Source organism: Nothobranchius furzeri, chromosome 12 (assembly GCF_043380555.1).
Source record: "Nothobranchius furzeri strain GRZ-AD chromosome 12, NfurGRZ-RIMD1, whole genome shotgun sequence".
NCBI classification, from domain to species: domain Eukaryota; kingdom Metazoa; phylum Chordata; class Actinopteri; order Cyprinodontiformes; family Nothobranchiidae; genus Nothobranchius; species Nothobranchius furzeri.
This window is the reverse complement of record NC_091752.1, coordinates 60,633,968-60,656,388: the sequence shown is the minus strand read 5'-3', so window position 1 is coordinate 60,656,388 and position 22,421 is coordinate 60,633,968. Positions and strand designations below refer to the sequence as shown.

Below are 22,421 nucleotides of genomic sequence, written 5' to 3'. Positions count from 1 at the left end.
GTAACGAGTTGTCTTAAGGGCGATAAAAGCAAAATATTCGAGGTTATTTTGGCTCTGATTGCAGGTTGAAAAAGTCTCTAATCAGCTGGAAGGTTGGATTAATAAATAAATTGATAAACTTATGATAGCCTGATCAACTAGCATAAATCATTTTATAGTTACCAACCTCCCACATAAGCTGTTAGAGGCGCAATTAATTCCGGGTAGCCCAAACAATTGCTGAGAGGCTTGGCTTGCCTCCAGACTTCTCTCTAGTATCTTAACCAAAAGGTAACGAGTTTAAAAGAAGTGTAGTACTCTGGGGCTGGCTATTCGTGCAAGTCATTTCACCTTTAAAATAAAAGACAAGATTCTAATTAGATAGTCCAAACCCGGATCTAGTACGATTATACTCGTCGATACACCCCCGAACCCTGATGGATGCACCGTCTCATAAGTTCTAACGGAACTGGGTTTTAAAGGAACCGGTAAATGGGACGGGCACGCGACACCATTCTTATGTGGGATGTGGGACCCCTCATAGAAACACTACTTGGTATATATGTTGTGTGTGTGCGTGTGTGTGTGTGTGTGTGTGTGTCTGCTCTGTCTTCTCCATCCCCAGTGAGTCGTGGAGGATGGCTGCTTATACTGAGCCAGGATCCTCTGGAGGTTTCTTCCTGTTAAAAGGAAGTTTTCCTCTCCACTGTCGCTGCATGCTTGCTTAGTATGTAAAGACTCTGACACTAGTCAGTGACTTGATGCAACCTGCTGGGCTCCTTTTATAGGAAACTTTTTACTGATTGGCTTAATGACCTGACCTGTATTGGAGTGTTTACTATGTGAAGTGCCTTGAGACGACTCTTGTCGTGATTTGGCGCTTTACAAATAAACTTGAATTGAAAATTGGAAATGGTGTGGTATGCTAAAACAAAAGAGCAGATGACTGAGAAAACTAAAGACAATAAGAATTAAACTGGTAAAATCACAGTGAGAAAAAGAATCACAAGTGATTCTCAACCACAAATATAAATTTTACAGACATGGACTGGACAACCGTGTCTCTGCATCCCCAGGCACAAACCTAACACTCCCACCAGAGCTCAGCCCTCTCACAGACACCATTCACACCACAAACTGGTTGGACATTGTGTAACCAGTTGACATAACCCGTTTCATTTTGTGTAGCTTCGTACTTACAGACTGGGACTGAGCAGAGCAGCCTCCTCCCCCATCAGCTCAGACAACTAAAAACTACAAATCCCAGCAGCAGAAGGCAGAGAAAAGGAAGTCCAACATCCAGCTGTCTGCGCCACACTCCAGAGTTATCTGTCAGATGGAACAGGAGTAAGTGGTCCTCCAAAACCATCCCACCCAGCAAGTGAATCCCACCTGCTTCACAAACATATTCGGCACACTCTCAAACACTCAAACCCAAAACCCTGAAGCTGCCACCAATAATACAGTGCTCACACACACACACACACACACACACACACACACACACACTTAATCAGAGTGATAAGGTCGCTAAGGGGTGACCTGCTGCTACACCACAGGGTTCACTTCCTGATCCCTGTCTCTCACTCAGTGTCCCTCAAACTCCGGTTCTGCTCAGCTGACACCGGAGTTAAGCCTATTTAAACGTCTCCGGTGGCTCAGGTGCAGTTTTTCACACCCATCGTTGTATTTCTGGCTTCTCCATCACCTGAGAAGTGTTGCAAAGCAATTCCCCACCAGGACAACAGGGGCGTAGAGCTTTTGTGAGGGGTTCTGCCACCATTGCAATTATGTCTCTGGTCCCTAATAGTGGTTTTACTATTTTCTATTTACATTTTGTTTCTTTATTTCAGAGACTTTGTAACATGTTCTTCATTCTCCTCCACCTCTTCATGAAACCATCTTTCCTCAAAATTTCTTTTCACAAAAAAAAAGTTTTTCTTTGTACTTCTTCAGTCGCTGGTGCGTAACCGTTCATTTCGTCGGATCATGTCTCACGCCACTCTGGCCCTTGTTGAATTGGAAGGTAAAGCTGTCAATCGTCTTTATGTTTATGTATTTAGCAGACGCTTTTGTCCAAAGCGACTTACAGGTGATAATCAAGCTAGCAGGTTGCCCTTGAGGCTAACAACAAACACTATTCAGTCAATCCTAGGTGGCAGTGAGGCAGCAGAATCAACCACAGAGGGAAGCCAACATGGAGTGTGCGGTAGAGTGGGGGATGGGTGCTGGGAGGGTCCTAGTTTAGAAGATGCTCTTTGAAGAGCTGGGTCTTCAGGAGTTTCTTGAAAATCGACTGTTCTGGTCATACTTGGTAGGTCATTCCACATCTGTGGAACGACACACGATAACAATCATCAGCACAGAAACGAACAAGGATATTTAATTTTCTTAGTACAAAATCCGGCAGTAGATATCACACACACACACTAGTGCTGTAGTGATGGGTCAGGGATGTCGATGACTGAATTAAAAAAAACTGTCAACATCAAATCCAATAGTCAACGCATCACACTGGGTCCCCAGGGGTCCATGAATAGAGGATTCTGCCTGCTTTCCTTCTAGTTCGCCTTCTTCTCCACCTCCACCTCCGCCAAATGCCGAAGACCCAGAACAATGTCTGCTACTAGGGATGTAAGGAAATATTGATATGGCAATATATTCTGATGTTTTTTCCTGCCATATTACATCAATATTTAAAAGCCATTTATCTAATAGAATTTACATGAAAACATTTGTGTATTTTCTTTTGTTTCGGCGCAATTCAAACGCCGACTGCTAGTTGGTAGCCGTGTGCAGTGGGTTTTGTTTCCACCATTGAAATGTAAATCAGATACCTCATGTTAAACGTGTTAAGTATCAGTTTCAACTGTTTATTGAATATTTCTACAATTAATTCAGTGAAAAATACATCGTTAATAACGTCTGACTGAACGTATCATTATACCATGATACACTGTATCGTCTCCCCTGTATCGTGATACATATCGTATTGCCAGATTTTCACCAATACACATCCCTATCTGCTACCAGATTCCCTTTCGTTTGGCCCGCCTCCATCGCCCGGCAACAGACAACAAGGTAATCACTGGGATTAGCGTTTCTCCCTTCATAAGGGAGCTTCTTTCAGAGATTCGTGGAGAGCTGCTTTTGTTGTAGGTCTCTCCTCCCCCACTGGTCCGTTTGCTGGGTCTTTATGGTTTGTTTAAACTTGCCAACTTGAGCTTAATGTTGGTAGAGCTAGAGTTAGCATATTTGCTAACATCTTCTTGTGTTTGGATAAGCGGTTACGTTTTGGTTTAGAGTTGATCTTTTGTGTGGAGTAGATCTCCCTTTTGGTTACCTTGAGAGTGCTGTGGGTTTTTGTTTTGTTTAAAATATCACCTTGAGTTTGGTTAAACCACCCAGTTTTGAGTTTGTACCTTTTTGAGATCCTAATTTTAATCTTTAAGAACCTGGTAGTTTTTGTTCGATTTTAGTGGGACATCTTTAGTTATTTTATTATTGATGTATTTAAATTTGCTTTGTAAATAAACCTGATCATCATTTTAAATTATTGGGTCTTTCTTTGTACACACGAGCCAAACCCCCCAAGAAGGGCCGTAACACCACACGCACATGAGTGACCCAAACAAAGCAGCATGGAGATCAAAAGTCCTTCACCAACCACATGTCAGGCTCAGCATCCTGCACTCCAAAGCTTTGCTTGTCACCAGAACACAACCCGCCACAACAAAATACAGGCTGTGGTATACGAAATGGAAGGCCTGTAGTGTTTACTCTTTTACAGTACCAGTTTATTACATTTTTGGGGTATCTATTTGAGATTTTCTGTTTTTTATTAACAGTGCAACAGAGATCTCACTCCTAAGCAGTTTCAGTCTACGCTCCCCGTGTAGCCACTCTTAGTGACTATAATGGATTTTTTTTTAAATGGCTGCGCCGGCGTGACGTGGCGCAGTGCATCTATCATCTGTGTGCCTCAGGCTTAATCAACACCCTCCTGCATCTAATCATCAACATCTCACTCTCAATAGAGGCCAACGACTCATAAGGGGGTAGAGGGGAGGGGTGCTCAGAGTAGTTTCTGCTCGTTCAGCAACAGTAGACAGCTACAGCTTATAAGCTTAACACTCCCATATTCCAGTCAGACCTGACAAAGCTCCTCGGATTAGAAGTGAAACATCTTCAAATACAAAAGAAGTCCAGTTGATTTAATTTGAACCTGTTTGAAAAATCGTGAACGAAAACAAAGATAAACTGACCGAGGTCTATGAGCATCATCACCGTGGATGCAACTGTTGGCACAAATTCCATCAGCCTTGGCTCTCCTCCTGGAATGACTCCGGACTATCTGACCTAGTATGACTCACTCCTCCAGCTCCAGAATCAATATTCAAAAAGAGGGTAAACGTGAATCAAATATCAATGAGCCGGTGTCAGAGAAAATCTCCTTGATGCCGTTAGGAAATTAAACACACAAACCTTTCATCTAGCCCATGCTCCTGTTCTGGGTTTCAGGAGAAACATCTGTTTCCTGACTCACTAGTCAGACACACATCCCCTCCAACACACACACACACACACACACACACACACGCATGCACGCACACACACACAAACAGAATCAATGAGTTATCTGTTGGACTGAATGGAATACTTTCAGCATTGTCTAGGTAAGCGTTTCCCAGTTGGGCGATTTGCATATTCCTTCCCACCGCTAATCGTCACTCTGAAAAAAGACGATGGCCAATAAATTCGTGCTTGTGACATCATGACGCACGGCCTGATTTGCGAACACAGAAGAAGCCCAAAACATTGATTTTTTTTATACAAGCGCAGCGCATATGTTTGCTGGAAGAGAAATTTAGATTTTTCTTTTTGTTTAATTTTGTATTTGTCTGGTAGAGTGATGTATGAACAGCTCGCATTAAACAGGGTTAAAGTGTATGAAATAAGCCTCGTCCTTGCTTCCCTGTGGTGCCCACCATCGTGATATTTTATTTAAGCAAAATGTTTTTCTTCTGAGCATGGACTACTGGGTTTCTTTATTTTGTGAGTTTATTAGGAAGTTAAATGAATCGCTGCTGCATTTAGACACACTCTGAGGAGGGAGCATTTGCTCGCTGCCAGAGGCCGCATGATCCATTTATCCCCATCACTTTCATTTTCTAAATACTAAATAATCAATATTTGTTGTTAACAAACTAACTCGTGGGCAAACAAATAAACAAATTGCCTCTTGTGAAAACAACCGTAACGGCTAACCAACCCTATTTCCCAACCTTTTTTTTACTTGTGTACCCCCTGAGCCATTTAACTAGTTATTCCTGATACCTCAACATGTGACTGTTTACATTTCTGTTATGTTTACTTTATATTTCAGTTTATGGTTCATATTAGTCTTATTGCCATGTTTACATTTAGACTTTTACATGTTTTGCTCCTTAAATTGTGTGCGTGCGTGCGTGCGTGTGTGAGAGGGAGTGAGACAGAGAGTGTGTGCCTAACATCTAGTTTATCCTGTTTCTTTATTTTACTTATGATTTACCATCTCCTTAAATGAGTTGTCTTTAGCAAGGAGCCATTTTGGTCTGCAGTCTTGGAAGCCAACACGAAAGTGGCTAAAATTGCAGCTCCACCCTCATCCTGTAGGGGCTGGCACCAGGAGAGAGCAAATCCTCATTGACTCCCATGTTAAAAATACCACTTTCACAGCAGAAATAAGCATGTTTACAGCCTGGTTCAAAAATTCTTACCGCTTTAAGACCTGCCATAAAAAAAGTTTGCCTGTCTCATGCAGGTGTGCAGACATTGTAAACAGAGAATGTCATGGAGGTTAATCAATCAAGAAAAGATTCCCATCGGAGCATTATAGCATTATTATATTAGCACAATAGCATTCTCGATGCGTCACTTTATTAACAGCGCACTGAAGAGCTGGAGTTCAGAGTGCATCTGTCATAGGTCACAGACCCATTCCAGTAGACCTACGGGTGCACATGAGCACTTGTGGGAGTGAGTGATTTTACAACTTTGGTTGAAATAGCGCCAATAATGGCAGGCAGTGACAGAGTGGCCTTCGCTCTCATGGAGTTTTGCCGCATACTCACACTGATTCAGAGCACATGCTGCACCAACTCCAGGGCTACACCCTCATAAAGAAGGCAGAGATTAGTGCTGCCTCCTCCCTGGTTAAAGCATATAAGATGTTTTATAACAACAAGTTTCATTCAAGGTTAAATTAAAATATTAACTTATATTCTGGATTATGTAAGACGTCTGCTCAGTGCCTCGTCATGAACCTCACCGCAACTCACGTCACTGCGGGAGCATTTGTTGTTCCAGTCCGTGTGGCAGCGGGTCACAGGTTCATCCAGAACATAAAAGAGCATTAAGTCTGTCCAGAACCTCGTGGCTATAGCCTTTTCAGCTTTTCCCTTGAGACATTTTCTTTTTGGCTATGTGTGGACTCAGCCAATAATCTGTTGCCCTGCGATGGACTGGATCTCTGTCCAGGGTGTACCCCGCCTAATTGCCCGTTGACTGCTGGAGATAGGCACCAGCCCCCCGTGACCCTACGTCACATATGTCACACTCAAGGCCCGCGGGCCAGATGCAGCCCGCAGAGCATTTTTTTGTGGCCCGCAAGATAAATATCAAAAATATATTAAAACTGGCCCTCTGGCCGATTTTACCGCAAAGACTTCAACTCCCATGATGCTTTGCGGCGTCAGCGCAGAGCCGACGCGCCCCCTCCTTTGTGTTTTTTCCAGCGCCTGCTGCCGGTGTCTGCAGCTCCGCTGTCTCGGACAAACTACACTCCTCTCACTCAGCGCCGAGTTCACTCAGCTATTTTCTGACGTTGAAGCCCAGAAACGGAGATTCTAGCCGCTCAGTAATGTGTTCACGACTGAAAGAGAAAGTTTTCCAACTAACGTCCAGACAAGGCTGATATAACTCCAGCGAGCAGCGACACGCTCAAACCAGCACAACTCTGTGGTTGTGTTTCCTCCCCGACACACAACAACGTGGTCAAGCTGCTCAGACATGTTCATCAGCACAAACCTATGTGAGCACCTGTTGTCATCTAATGTTGTCATTATTATGATGAAGATGAAAAAAATCAGCTCAGATCAACCCCATGATGCAGGTATCTGGCTGGAACAGGTGAGCATCACAGTAAACCAGTGGAGCAAACTGAGCTTTAAATATGCTCTTTTTCTGCTCCAAAACATGAAAGTTAACAGGTGAGATGTTGCATTTTCATTTAAGATAAAATGATATTTTTATTTTGTTGTTGGCCCGTGAGAAAAGATTTAAAAGATTTAAAGATTTTAAAAATGTTGATTATACCACAAGTAATGAATACCACTGATGCCTTTTATTTAAAACTGACTTGCTCGTGTGTAATTTGGTTATTCCACATTCAGTGTTAATGCAGAAATAAGTTTGTTTCCAAATTTAAAGGTTAAAATCGCATATATGTTGATAAAGAAAATGTGCAAATTTGCCATCACTTTTTCAAAAAATATTAAGTTTGGCCCTCGACTCCGTCCCAGAGTTTCATTTCGGCCCCGTGTGAGTTTGAGTTTGACATCCCTGCCCTACGTGGACTAAGCGGGTTCAGAAGATGGATGGATGGATGTCATTGACAGGTCCAGGACACCAAGCAGGCCAGAAGAAAATATGGTGTCCCCAAAGAAACTAAGCCAGGGGTGGACAATCCTGGTCCTCAAGGCCCGCTATCCAGCAGGTTTTAGTTGTTTCTCTGCTTAAACACACCTGGTTTGAATGGACTGGTGATTAACAGGCTGCTGCAGAGCCTGATGAACTGCTTAACAGGTGACTCATCCAGGAAGCAGGTGTGTTGGAGCAGGTAAACAACTAAAACCTGCTGGATAGCAGCCCTCAAGGACCAGGATGGCCCAGCTCTGCACTAGACCCATGCCCTATGTACTTTAGACCCAGTTTCTATGGTTATATGGTACAAAGGTGCCAGTAACATTTCAGTGGATATTTCAGAGATTAATGATAAAAACTACACATTGTCACTTTAAGAAAGGGAACCAGCACTGGATTGGATGTGGTTTTTGTAGGATTTTATGCTTTGGGGTCATTTTGGGGTCGATTACATTTTGCTTTTTTTGTCAAAACATTTAATTTATTGGTTTTACTGCTCCTCCTTGAACCATCACCTTATTGTGGTGGAGGAGTTTGAGTGCCCTAATGATCCTAGGAGCTATGTTGTCTGGGGCACTTTGTGCCCCTGGTAGGGTCTCCCATGACAAATTGGTCTTAGGTGAAGGGTGAGACAATGAACGGTTCAGAGGATCTTTCATGGATTTACAATCAAAGAGTCGGAGTACCCAGTCTGGAGGGTTACCGGGTCCCACCCTGAAGCCAGGCCTGGGGTTGGGGCCCATGAGCGAGCCCCTGGTGGCTGGGCTTTCGCCCATGGGGTCCGGCCGGGCCCAGCCAGAACCGGATACATGGGCTCATCCAACTGTGGACCCACCACCCGCAGGAGGAACATGAAGGGTCCAGTGCAGTGTGGATCGGGTGACAGAGCCTTGGCAATCCGATCCCCGGACAAGGAAACTGGTTTTTGGGATATGGAACGTCACCTCTCTGGCGGGGAAGGAGTAGGAGCTTGTGGCAGAGGTTGAGCGGTACCCTCTAGATATAGATGGACTCACCTCGACACATAGCATTGGCTCTGGAACCCAAGTCCTTGAGAGGGGTTGGACACTCTCCTTTGCTGGAGTTGCTCTGGGTGAGAGGCAGAGGGTTGGGGTTGGCTTTTTGTTAGTCCCAAGACTCTCTGCCTGTGTGTTGGGGTTTACCCCGGGGGACGAGAGGGTAGCTTCCCTGTGCCTTCGGGTCGGGGAACGGGTCCTGACTGTTGTTTGTGCTTATGCGCAAAATATCAGTTCAGAGTACCCACCCTTTTTGGAGTCCCTGGGACGAGTGCTAGATAGTCCTCTATCAGGGTACTCCATTGTCCTGCTGGGGGACTTCAATGCTCACGTGGGCAATGACAGCATGACGTGGAGGGGTGTGATTGGGAGGAACGGCCTGCCTGATCTGAACTCGACTGGTGTTTCGTTATTGGACTTCTGTGCAAGCCGCAGTTTGGCCACAACGAACACCATGTTCGAACATAAGGATGCCCATCGGTACACTTGGTACCAGGGCAGCCTAGGTCGCAGGTCAATGATAGACTTTGTAGTCGTATCATCTGACCTGTGGCCATATGTTTTGGACACCCGAGTGAAGAGAGGAGCGGAGCTGTCAACTGATCACCACCTGGTGGTGAGTTGGATCAGATGGCAGGGGAAGATGCCACGTAGACCCGGCAGACCCAAACGCATAGTGGGGGTCTGCTGGGAACGCCTGGCAGAAGAACCTGACAAGACGGTCTTCAACTCCCAGCTCCGGCAGAGCTTTGACCGCATCCCAAGAGCAGTGGGGGACATTGACTCCGAGTGGGCCTTGTTGAGGCGGCTGTTGCTAGCTATGGTCGCTAGGTGACTGGTGCCAGTCGTGGTGGCAACCCCCGTACCCGCTGGTGGACATCAGAGGTTCGGGGAGCCGCCAGGCTGAAGAAGGAGGCCTACAGGGCGTGGCTGGTCTGTGGGTCTCTGGAGGCAGCAGACAGGTACCGGATAGCCGAGCGGGATGCAGCAGTGGCAGTTGCCGAGGCAAAATCTCGGGCGTGGGAGGAATTTGGTGAGGCCATGGAGAAAGACTATCGATCAGCTCCAAAGAGGGTCTGGCAAACTATTCGGCGCCTCAGGAGAGGAAGGCAGCAACTCGCTCACACTTTTTACAAAGGGGATGGGGAGCTGCTGCCGTCAACTAGGGCTATAGTGGGACGGTGGAAGGAATACTTTGAGGAGTTCCTCAATCCCACCTACGCGCATTCTGAGGAGGAACCAGAGCTGGGAGCCCTGGGGATGGACTGTCCAATCTCGGGGGCAGAAGTTGCTGAGATAGTCAAACAACTACACAGCGGTGGAGCCCCAGGGACGGATGAGATTCGTCCTGGGTATCTCAAGGCTATGGATGTTGTAGGGCTGTCGTGGTTGACACGTCTCTGCAACATTGCGTGGTCATCGGGGGCAGTTCCTGTGGAGTGGCAGACCGGGGTGGTGGTCCTCATCTTTAAGAAGGGTGACCTGAGGGTGTGTTCCAACTATAGGGGGATCACACTCCTCAGCCTCCATGGAAGGGTCTACTCCAAGGTACTGGAGAGGAGAGTCTGATCGATAGTTGAATCTCAGATTGAGGAGGAGCAATATGGTTTTCGTCCTGGCCATGGAACTGTGGACCAGCTCTATACCCTTGCAAGGGTGATGGAGGGGGCATGGGAGTTTGCCCAACCAATCCACACGTGTTTTGTGGATTTGGAGAAGGCTTATGACCGTGTCCCCAGGGGCACCCTGTGGAGGACGTTCCAGGAGTATGGGGTGGGTGGCTTTCTGTTAAGGGCCATTCAGTCCCTTTACCAGAGGAGCATGATTTTGGTCCGCATAGCCGGTAGTAAGTCTGACCTGTTCCCGGTGAGGGTTGGAGTCCGCCAGGGCTGCCCTTTATCACCTGTTCTGTTCATTACCTTTATGGACAGAATTTCTAGGCACAGCCGTGATGTAGAGTGTGTCGAGTTTGGTGGCAGGAGAATCTCGTCTCTGCTTTTTGCGGATGATGTGGTCCTCCTAGCTTCATCCAGCTCTGACCTTCAGCTCTTGCTGGGTAGGTTCGCAGCCCAGTGTGAAGCGGCTGGGATTAGGATCAGCACCTCCAAATCTGAGACCTTGGTTCTCTACCAGAAAAGAGCCAACTCAATCTCAGGCTTTCCCACAAGCCCCATGCAGAACTGAATGGCAATGAACGCTTTCATTTCTGGGACAGTTACATCATACCAGTCATTATATCTGGAGCTAGATTTCAGTTCCTCCCTCTCTAAATACTGGTGGGCATATCGGTTAGTTTCAGTTGTGATGAGGGTCCAGAATTCCTCATCCAAAAAAACTGACAGAAAATCAATGTGTTCTGAATTTGACAGATCCCTGTCTCCACAGTATCCAACTGGCTCATCAAAATGCCTGATTCACTTGGAATACTGTTCATCTTCTCCCAAACTAACCCAGCCATCATCATTTTTATTGTCACCGAGGCTGTGTTGGAACACCCCCTGATAGCAGTGATTTTTATCACGCGGTTCCTCCCCATCCTGCTGCAATTCCGGCGGTTTACAACCCCGGGGCTGAATCGAAACCCAGCGGAGTTTTCACCGGCCCATCACCCCCCCCCCCCCCCCCCCAATTATAAACAAAATAAAATAAAGAAGGGATGAGTGAAATGTGTTCATGACACTGAAGCACCAAAAACAGTGTTCTTGATTGATGTGCAGTAAACATAACAAAATACCAATAAAGTAATAAATATTTTATATATATATATATATATATATATATATATATATATATATATATATATATATATATACATAATTATATATGTCTACATAGGAATATGCATATATGTATCATAAGCAATAACAACACTAAGGAAATAAGACAAAAACATAAAAAACAAAAAAAAATCTGCAAATGTGATAGAATCCAACATGGCTGCCATCTGATATCGTCATAATATGCAAATTATGTGAGTGAATTTGTTCCTATCACAAAATTTGGGTCATACTGAAAATTTTTCTAATTTACAATATTCCTCTATCTCTAACCAGATTTAAGCTACAAGCTCTTTAAATAGTGATATAAAAAATTCATATTTTACTGAAAAAACTATGGCGCCTAAAGGGTTAGAATTGACCCTGCAATGGCGTGTACTAAAGAAATGATAATGACCCTGCCACTTCACCTGCTGTATCGGTCAGCTCAGCCCAGTGCCGCTCCGGCTTACACTAGCGAGCCGTATTTGCAGGACCTGAAGAACCATCTGCCTGCAGCGTTTTCTTTTGCACAGACAAATCTGGAGAATTCAGCTGAGGGCAGGAAGGCTTATTATGATCAGAAGATTGTAGGATTCTTTTTTTATTCAGGGATTGTAAACACTTCGTCTTGATTCAGGAAAGAGTCAGGTTTATAAAAGTAAGAATTTATTTTCCAAACAATTAAAACATGACAAGTTAGCTAATATTTACTGTGATGGATAGATCAAGGTGAAGGAGATGTGATGTATGGTGCCTATGTGTGAATATGATGTTTTCAGAACTTTGGTATCGAGAAGAGCTGAGTTCTGGGTGTAAAAGGGAAAGACTTTGGTTTGCGTTAAGCTGTGAGGTTGATTCTTATCAAAAAGGCATCAGATGCTATCTGCGTGTCTACCTCACCCTTTGGAAGACCCTCTTCGTGGATCAGAAGGTCAGAGGGGCCGGATGACCTCTGGAACTGAGGTTGTAGAATGCCGTAGCACCGACCCATCAGTCCAGAGATGCTTTCCGGGTCACAACAGATGGATGGAACCATGTCGTCTATACGGACTCTTAAGGAGTCGGAACAATATAAGCTTTGTTCTGCAGGAACCATTTGCTGTGTCAGCGGTAGGCAGCTTTTAGCAAGGTTTGGGCAGCTTGCCAAAGTTGCTCAAGGTTAAAAAGAGGTGTTGCTCTGGATGGCCGTTCCGGAGCTCTTTCTCTAGATCTGGATGCTGAGTGATGGAAAGCTGGAATGCGACTCCGACTGCTGAATCACCGTTAGTGATTCTGTTTTAATATTCTCATATTATTATTTACTTGGCCATTCGGAGCGTGCCATGTTAACTCATTCACTGCCATTTACGACTAAAGTCGTCATTTTAGATCCAACCGTTCACTGCCAATGACGACTAAAGTCGTCATTTGCATTTTTTTTACTGTTTGAGCATTGGAACGAGCCCCCGCGCTGAGAGAACAAACATCTCAGCCCTGAAGCCGATCTTCATCCGCATACGTCACAGATCACATGATCAGGAAGCAGACCATCCATTTGTTTGGAGATCGTTTTGGGCCGTTCCTGTAAAAAAAGTGAGGCGCGAACCGGAAAAGCGTCTGCCGATCACAATTCGACAACGGATTATGAAAGAACGGATAACGCTCGAAACACACGGCTTCTTCCTGATGTAAGAGGTGAGTCTCCTCTGTTTTGGTTGTTTTGGCATCGACATCATGCTAGCGCGCAATGTTCTGTGACTCTTAAAAAAACAGTAAAAACGGTGAGAAACGCTGGCAGCGAAGGCCGTTAGCGATCAGGAAACGGCTGGCAGTGAACGAGTTAAGGGATATTACCAAGACAACGTCCGAAAACATGCCTTCTTGAGATACCGGATGCTCTGATCTGGTGTAAAGGAATATCTATGTGTCATGAGTTTAACTTAACTTTCATTTGGTCCTTGTGTCTGAGTGCGGGAGGCGATTGCCTCGTCATATCAAACACTACTGATTACCATATAAATGTAAAACATTCAATGTAATAATTCATTTCAGTAATTCAAGCACAGATGAATCAACCTTATTGATTTAAGCACAGATTAATCAAAACATTATTATTATTATTCCACGAATGATTAACTTATATAAGCTGAAAACAGCCACTCATAATAGTCCAGTCCGGCCTAGATAACGAGGAAGGCTTGGCACAGAAGGGCCTTGAAAAGGAAACAGTTTGTTGACACTTTATTATCATGTGTTCCGAGCTGCAAAGAGGCCCCAGCTGATGGAAAAGCAGAACCCGGCAGATTAAAGGCAACACATGCGGTCTCCTGTCTCCATGTCGATCAGATGCTGAAGGGGTCAAACTGTACATGAAAATCGACCATTTCTGGACATTACACAGCCAATAGCTCTACCGACTAACTGAAGGAGAATGCGCATACACCACAGCATGCTCTCTGACAAGGTGGTACTGACCCGAACCATTTGTAATTGCTACCTTACATGCAACTGTGTGGTCATGAGATAAAAAATTTGAATATAAATTTAAAGAACAGCTTCATTTTAATAAAAATATTACATAACTCAGCTTTAAGGTAAGTTCATACTTCTCCAGAGGCTCGGGTGTGGAGTCACATAGATGGAGATGTTTTCCTTTCAGACTTCTCCGTTGTTTGTGGAATGTTGCAAAGTTCCCCGTCAGGACAACAGAGGGCATATCTATTTTCTGTTAGCAGACAGGTCTTTAGTCACCGATAGTGGATTTATATTGTGTTTATGTATTTCAGAGACTTTTTACATATCTGTCCCTCATTCTTCTCCACCTGTTCATGCAGTCACCACCACCAGACCCATTTTCTCATCATTTCCTTCCATGAATAAGATGTTTACTGTGCATCTTTGTACGCCTTCAGTGAATGTTGTATAAATGTAACTGTCACCTGACTTCTTCCACAAGATGTTCCTCAGTCTGCTCCATGTCTGCTGCTGTATATGTGAGGTGCTCATCTGTAACGTCCATCACAAACATGTCAACATGGTTTTCTGACATTAAATAGCAAAAGGTAAAAGCTTCATAAATTAAAAAGATAAAACATCAGATTTATTTAAAAGTACTTGAAAATGACTGGAAAAAAAACATCTGACTTGATTTGATCATAAAGAAATGGACGATTGAGGAAAAAGATATTTTACATAAGAATCTAGTTTGGACATATGAGCATGAACTGTGTTCTCTACTCACTGGAGCCCGTCGACCAACAGCATGAATCTTACTGGACCAGAGCTCCGTGCCCTCGCCCGCTGGAGAGCAGTGGAGCCACGAGATCTGGTTTATGCCTGGGACTGAGCCCTAGTCGTGGAGCTGAAAGCCCTGCCCACTCCTCAAACATGATCACGGATCATCATAACATCCAATAACAAGTTCAACTGAATCTAGTAGAAAAATGAACTACGTGGAGTCCAGTACTGGAGTACCACCCTTATCGGGGTCAATGTGGCCTATTAAAAAAATAACAGAATTCTGCATTATGTAACCAGGTTTGCTTTATGGTAGGATGTTCAGATATGAGCTACTTCTTCAAAAAATACCCCATCCCCCACCACCACCCCAAATACACACACACACATACACACACACACACACACACACACACACACACACACACACACACACACACACACAGACAGCTTTTAAACCAAGCTCTAACTAATGAAAGTAAAAGGAGGCAATAGGAGGGGACAGATGGAGAGAGCACCAGAGCCAACAGCAGAGCTAAGTGGGTAGTGTGCTCCCCAGGCAGAGCTCCATATGGCCTGGCAACCCCCCCCCCCCCCCCCCACACACACACACACACGCGCGCGCACACACACACACACACGCACGCACCCACAGCAACCCAAATATACCCCCACATTAACACACAGGTAGTGCATATTCACACATTAATTACCACATACCCACGCATCCACGGACTACAGCGCCTCGCTCAGTACAGCTTAAATTCAATCACAACAAAATCTCTTTGTAATATTGACATTCAGTTTATTACCTCCTTTGTTTTGAGGCATCAGTTTTCTCCCTGGAGGGAAAAACAAGGCTCATGTTGTCTGGGATTGATTTTTATTTGGCCTCTGCTACAGCTCCAACTACACATATGCACCCAGTCACACACCTGATCACAAACCTGGAAATTCAAAGCTCGTCCCCAGTGTCTCCCACTGGGCATTCTGGGAAAGAACAGGATGGGACACATAAGCAGGCATCTAGCCAAGGCTCCAGTACCGAAGAGTCTGTTTCGGTTGGCCAATAGGCTAATGAAGCATTGTACCATACTCCTGATGCACCCAAAAGACCTAGTTTATGCTACCGTCAACTCGAGGGTGTCTTTTTATTTGTGTATGTTATATGTAGTGTAGCAAAAAGTAGTAGAAGTACTAGTAGTAAAAATTTTCACTTGCATGATAATTCAACCATCCAACCACCCAAGCATCCATTCTCTTCTGCTTATCAGGAGTCGGGTCGCGGTGGCAGCAGCATAAGTCAAGAGGCCCAGACTTCCTTCTCCCCAGCCATTTGGGCCAGCTCCTCTGGAGGAATCCCAAGGTGTTCCCTGGACAGCCGAGAGACAGTCCCTCCAGCCTTAGTCACCCTTTAGTAGGGCTGGGGGTAAACGATTATTTTTAAAACGACTATTCTGACGATTATTTTATCGAATAGTCGACTATTCTAATGACTATTTAGAAAATTAATCTAATGATTATTTTTCTATTGCACAATTAACAAAAACCAGAAAATCACAAATAAATTCCTCAAAAAAATTGATAAATTCTTACTGTAAGAGAATAAACACTACAGGCCTTCCATTTTTTATAACACTGCGTTTATTGTGTTGGTTGGTTATGTTCTGGTGACGTGTAGAACTTGGGAGAGCAGGCTGCTGCCTGAGAGGTGGTAGAAGATGGAGTGTCTCCATGCTGCTTTGTTTTGGTCACTTATGTGCGTGAGGCGAGTGGTCTTACGGGTTAAACCAAACTCAGGTGATATTTTACACTAAACCGAAAACCCACAACACTCTAAATGTAATAAAATGGAGATCTACACCACAAAAAAGATTAACTCTAAACCAAAACGTAACGGCTTATCCCAACGCAAGAAGCTGTTAGCGAAGATGCTAACAGTAGCTTTACCAACGTTAAGTTCAAGTTACCAAGTTTAAATAAAACAAAAACACCCAGCAGCAAACAGACCAGCACGGAGGAGAGACTGCTACCACAAAAACAGCTCTCCTAATGTCTGAAAGAAGCTCCTTAATGAAGGGAGAAGCACTCCCGATGATTTTCTACATCTGCGATAGACACGAAGCAGCGCATCTGACCCCGGAAGTTGTTGTCCGTTGCCGGGAGACGAAGGCGGGCAAAACAGGAAAATAATCTAGTAGTGGACGGACGTTGTTCCGGGTCTTCGGTATTTGGCGGAGATGTTAGTGAAGGGGGAGAAGAGGGCGAACTAGAGGAAAAACAGGCAGATTCCTCCTCTATTTACAAACTCCTGGGGATGCAACAAGTGGGCGCGGTGCGTCGACTTCCGGATCTGACGTCGACAAATTTTTAGAATCGAGCCGTCGACTTCGTCGAGGCTTCGCTACAGCCCTACCCTTTAGGCCTTCTCCCAGTTGGACATGTCCGGAAAATCTCAGCAGAGTGGCGTCCCAGAGGAATCCTGACCAGATGCCCGAGCCACCTCAACAGGCTTCTCTCGATGTGGAGGAGCAGCGGGTCTACTCCGAGCCCCTAATCTCTAATGGAGAGCCTAGCCACTAGGGATGAGCCGGAAACTTGTTTCAGACGAGTATCCGGTACGGATAAAGCATTTTTGACGAATACGAGCATGAGACGAGTAAATCTCGGAAATATCTGTAATTGTGCTGAAGGAAAATCCTCATTGGGTAACTGACTGTCTTCACACTCTGTGATTGGCCACTCACATAGAGCGCCCGCCCCTCCCTACACACAAAACTCTCTAGCCGGCCGGGAGCACAGTCCGTCCGGCTCATCTACGCACACACACAGACAGTTACGGATCTCGCTGTGATTGCTTCACTGCTGCTCACGTTTCTTCAGTTTTCCCTAGGTTTTCTTCAGCTCGCCTCTTTTTCAGTTGAATATTTAAAGTGACTTTTTTTCGTAACTTACTGTACATGGTGCATTTGACAAGACAAAGCTGACGTGCTGCATTAACTCACTACCTCCGCTCCGGTCGGGTTTTTTATTTTTTTAACTCCATCTCTCTCCCTCTCACCTCTCTATCTCTCTCAGACACACACACCTCAATCAACATTGTTTTGTTTAACTTTGTGTGGGGGAAAATGCCAAGAACGTTAAGAAAGAAATCAGTTTAATCAAATTAAAATAAAAAATATATACATAAAGTTGTGTCTGGTTCTAGCATTTCATATTTCCGAGTTCCTACTGCATGAGTTCAGATGTATTACTCCATGCGCTTAAATATTAATGTTCTGATTTTATTGAAACTTGTTCTGTAATATTTTCTTTACTATTGTGATCAAAAATATTTAATCTCAATTCTGAGGCTGCTCTGTAAATAGTTTTCAAATAAACAATACACATATAAACTTCTGATCATTCCATATCAATTTCAGACTTAAAATAATGTACTGATGTAAACCACACCCACTTCCGGTTAAACTACGCCCATTTCCGGGTTATGCCACGCCCATTCCAAGTACGGATACAGATACAGATAATTTAGTTGGTTGAACAGATACAGATACAGATAGTGGTGTACTCGCTCATCCCTACTAGCCACCCTGCTTTGAAGACTCATTTCTCCGGTCCACTGCAGACGCAGCACCAATCCGCCTGTCAATCTTGCGCTCCAGTTTTCTCTCACTCGTGAACGAGGCCCCGAGATAATTAAACTCCTCCACTTGGGGCAGAACCTCGTCCCTGACCCAGAGAAAGCATTCTACCCTTTTCTGTCTTACAGGAGCAGCTTCACACTCTGAGTTCAATCATAGTTACATTATCCGATCATTTGTTTTTTAAAAAGGAGTAGGCAGAAGTATAGACTTGTTTAGGTTTCTTCCTGTTAAAAGGGAGTTTTCCTCTCCACTGTCGCTACATGCTTGCTTAGTATGAGGATTGCTGTAAAGACTCTTGACACTAGTCAGTGACTCGATGCAACCTGCTGGGTTCCTTATGTAGGAAACTTTTTACTGATTGGCTTAATGAATCTTGCCTGATGACGGTAGCTGATGGTGCAGCATGCGCGGCGCGCCTCACGGCAGCGATCATATTCGTGCCACATTTGAACAAAATGTGTCCACTTGTGCAAAATGAAGCGCCTCTTGGAACGCGTGTTGAGGTGGCACTGGTGGGAATGAAGACAGACAGATATTTATTTTATCTTTTTTTTTTAATCTCTGAGATTTCATCTAATAAATGAGCAGAAAAAGTACTGGTACCCTCTGTACCCTAGATAAAAAGTCCAGGTTCACTTACAAGCCCAAATGCACTAGAGTTGTGTTTCATTTGCACGTCTTTACAACACGGAACACACCATGGACGAATATGAATGCATCCCAGTCTGTGTCGAGATGCGTCCGCAGCCCCTCTGTTGACCGACCAGAGCTCTCTTCTCTCTTTGGGTCCCAGGCGCCAGTGAGGCTCCCTGGTGACGTAGGAGACGGCCCCCACACCACAAGGGGGCACCAAAGAGCACCAAGATGAGGTGAGGAAAATACATTTTAATAACCTAAAAAAACACAAACTAAATTGTATTTCACATGAAAAAGGATTTATCAGTGTTTAGTTTTATTTTGTAGTTCATTACATTTTACATGTTTTCAGATTCTACAAACAAAAGATAGTAAACAAACGTTTTCACTGTAAATTTAGTAAATTCAGTGTTGGCCTGCTATTACTTTCAAAGAGGTTAATTATTTTACCACACTTACATAACACTCTGTATTTCAAAATCCAGATTAGAGAGTATGTGTTGGCTTGCTGCTCCTGTAAAGTTAAAGTCAACACCTGTATGCTGTAAGCTAATTAGAAGAGACGCTAATGGTAGTGAGCATGTTACACAACTGGTGTCAGTGTTTCCCCTACATAGTACGGATGTGAATCTCCACCACTGAGGCCGATTCCATTCGCATCTCAATACTGTGCTAGCGATACGCTACATTAACGTGTGTGTGTGTGTGTGTGTGTGTGTGTGTGTGTGTGTGTGTGTGTTCATTTTCATCTCTAGTCTGTTGATACACAAAGATGATCACATTTATCAATCGCTGTGTTTTATTTGTAAACTTTTATTTTATTTTATTAAATTTATCGGCCTGCCTCTTCTGTTTTGGTTTGACTTCCTGCCAGAATTGACGCGGCTCACTCACGGCTCACAAATTTTTTTTTTGCTCACACCGAAACAATCACTGCATGGCACAAGCCTCTTCGTGGCGCTTCGCAGCTGATGTGACCGAGAGCGTAGGTTAACATGGGCGCTGATTAGAAGTAGAGGTCGACCGACTTGGTTTTTCTATTGCCGATACCAATATGAGGCGGTCGTGGTCAGCCAATGGCCAATATGTTCTGCCGATTTCTCCTTCCGTTTTTTAAAAATGGCGACTTCACATTTATTGTTCATAAATGTGCGTGCTTAACAAAAAAATAAAAATAAAGGTGGTATTGCTTACATTGTATCACAGTACATGATAAGACAATCACTTTTAGGGATTTTTGAAAGATCTTTACATCACATATGTCAGACACAAGGCCCGCGGAGCATTTTTATGTGGCCAGCGAGATAAATATCAAAAATATATTAAAACTGGCCCGCTGGCCGATTTTAACGCAAAGACTACAACTCCCATGATGCTTTGCAGCGTCAGCGCGGAGCCGACGCGCCCCCTCCTTTGTGTTTTTTCCAGCGCCTGCTGCTGGTGTCAGCAGCTCCGCTGTCTCGGACAAACTGCACTCCTCTCACTCAGCGCCGAGTTCACTCAGCTAATTTCTGACGTTGAAGCCCAGAAACTGAGATTTTAACAGCTCAGTAATGTGTTCACGACTGAAAGAGAAAGTTTTCCAACTAACATCCAGACAGAGCTGATATAACTCCAGCGAACAGCAACACGCTCAAACCAGCTGCTGTAGTTGTGTTTCCTCCCCGACACACAACAACGTGGTCAAGCTGCTCAGACATGTTCATCAGCACAAACCTATGTGAGCACCTGTTGTCATCTAATGTTGTCATTATTATGATGAAGATGAACAAAACAACAGGAGTCTCCTCCTCAGCTCAGATCAACCCCATGATGCAGGTATCTGGCTGGAACAGGTGAGCATCACAGTAAACCAGTGGAGCAAACTGAGCTTTAAATATGTTGGTTTTATGCTTTTTTTCTGCTCCAAAACATGAAAGTTAACAGGTGAGATGTTGCATTTTAATTTAAGATAAAATGATATTTTTATTTTGTTGTTGGCCCGTGAGCAAAGATTTAACCTACAGTAAACAGGAAGTGGAAAGGCTGCAGATAGATGAATAGAATAGAAAATCCCTTTATTGTTCCTCAGTGGGGAAAGCTAGATGTCACAGCAGCGATGACACTTATTACAGGAGAAAAAAGGAGAATAAAAAATAAGAAACATGAATAAACAAGAAAACATAAATCCTGAATAGATTTTTAAAATGCTGATTATACCACAAGTAATGAATACCACTGATGCCTTTTATTTAAAACTGACTTGCTTGTGTGTAATTTGGTTATTCCACATTCAGTGTTAATGCAGAAATAAGTTTGTTTCCAGATTTAAAGGTTCAAAATTGCATTTATGTTGATAAAGAAAATGTGCAGATTTGCCGTCACTTTTTCAAAAAATATTAAGTTTGGCCCTCGACTCCATCCCAGAGTTTCATTTCGGCCCCGTGTGAGTTTGAGTTTGACACCCCTGCTTTACATAATATCTGAAAGGGGAAAACTCCGGAAAGAGCAAAGGGAATGCTGGAGATGTGAGATTATCTCAGCTGTTCACTGGACTTCTCAGAACCACTGCTAAGAGCAAAATATCATTCTGTGTCGAGTTTTTTACTTTTGTGCAAATGTTACAATAATAAGTGATTATTTTAAATTACCTCACAAGTACAGGAAGCACGTACGTCGGTTAATATTGACCCAATATTGTCCTCCTGCAGCTGCGCAGTGTGCATCACCTAGCTTCTGCTAAGAGATTGATGATGCATTCAATGCGCCTCAGAAAACGAAGACATAGCAGGTAAACTATGAACTAATCGATATAGCCATTGATTTTACTGGCGGGAGGCACACATGACGGGATACTTTGCGATATAGCCATCAATAGTAACCGATGCGACCTGAAGCTACCGGTGCAGTCGCATTGCTAGCGTTATGAACAAACCATCAGTTCAGATAAGTGAATCTCTCCAATCCCTACTACATACATGCTGAACCACGCCTGAACACCCCACCACCGCCACCATACACACACACACACACACACATAAATAAATACACACACCCATTAGACGCACTGGGAAAATTTTGTAGGGGAAACACTGGGTGTAGCCTTGGAACGATGAACCATCCGGTGTTGACTTGTTGGTATGGGGGGCCATAAAGGGCAACCTGCTTAGGGCCCCACAAAGGCTTGGGCCTTCCTCTATGTTTAGTAACGTGTCTTACTCTGTTGGCTGGCTCCGCGTTTTGTCCAAGTTTCAGTGAACTGGGAATTAATGGAGACAGGTGATTCGATTTGTTGATGTCCGAATGGAAAGCTGAATGTGAAAGTAGTCTATTTTGAAGGCTGCTTATCATGCAGCTGTCTTTTCCAGCATGTTGAATGCCCAGTGTGCAGGGTCCGATATTAAATTTTTTACTCACTGGCCAAGTTGGCTGGTAGATGATGAAAATCTACTGGCCTAGCATATTTTTTACCGGCCAAAATTCCAAATGATTTAGATCTACCTAAAGCA

At 44.2% G+C, this 22,421-nt stretch overlaps 1 protein-coding gene across 8 annotated transcripts in view; it reads right to left on the bottom strand.

Annotated features, from left to right (window-relative positions):
* rims1a (regulating synaptic membrane exocytosis 1a) overlaps positions 1 to 22,421 on the bottom strand; it is a 241,813-nt gene that overhangs the window by 173,424 nt on the left and 45,968 nt on the right. Inside the window, exon 1 of one of the 8 annotated variants that reach the window (XM_070542786.1) lies at positions 1,180 to 6,913. The exons of the other annotated variants lie outside the window; for them this stretch is intronic. Within the exon in view, the coding sequence (XP_070398887.1) occupies positions 1,180 to 1,214 (35 nt within the window). The 5' untranslated portion in view covers positions 1,215 to 6,913. Of the gene's footprint in view, positions 1 to 1,179; positions 6,914 to 22,421 lie in introns of those variants that run through there. 8 annotated transcript variants of the gene reach the window in all.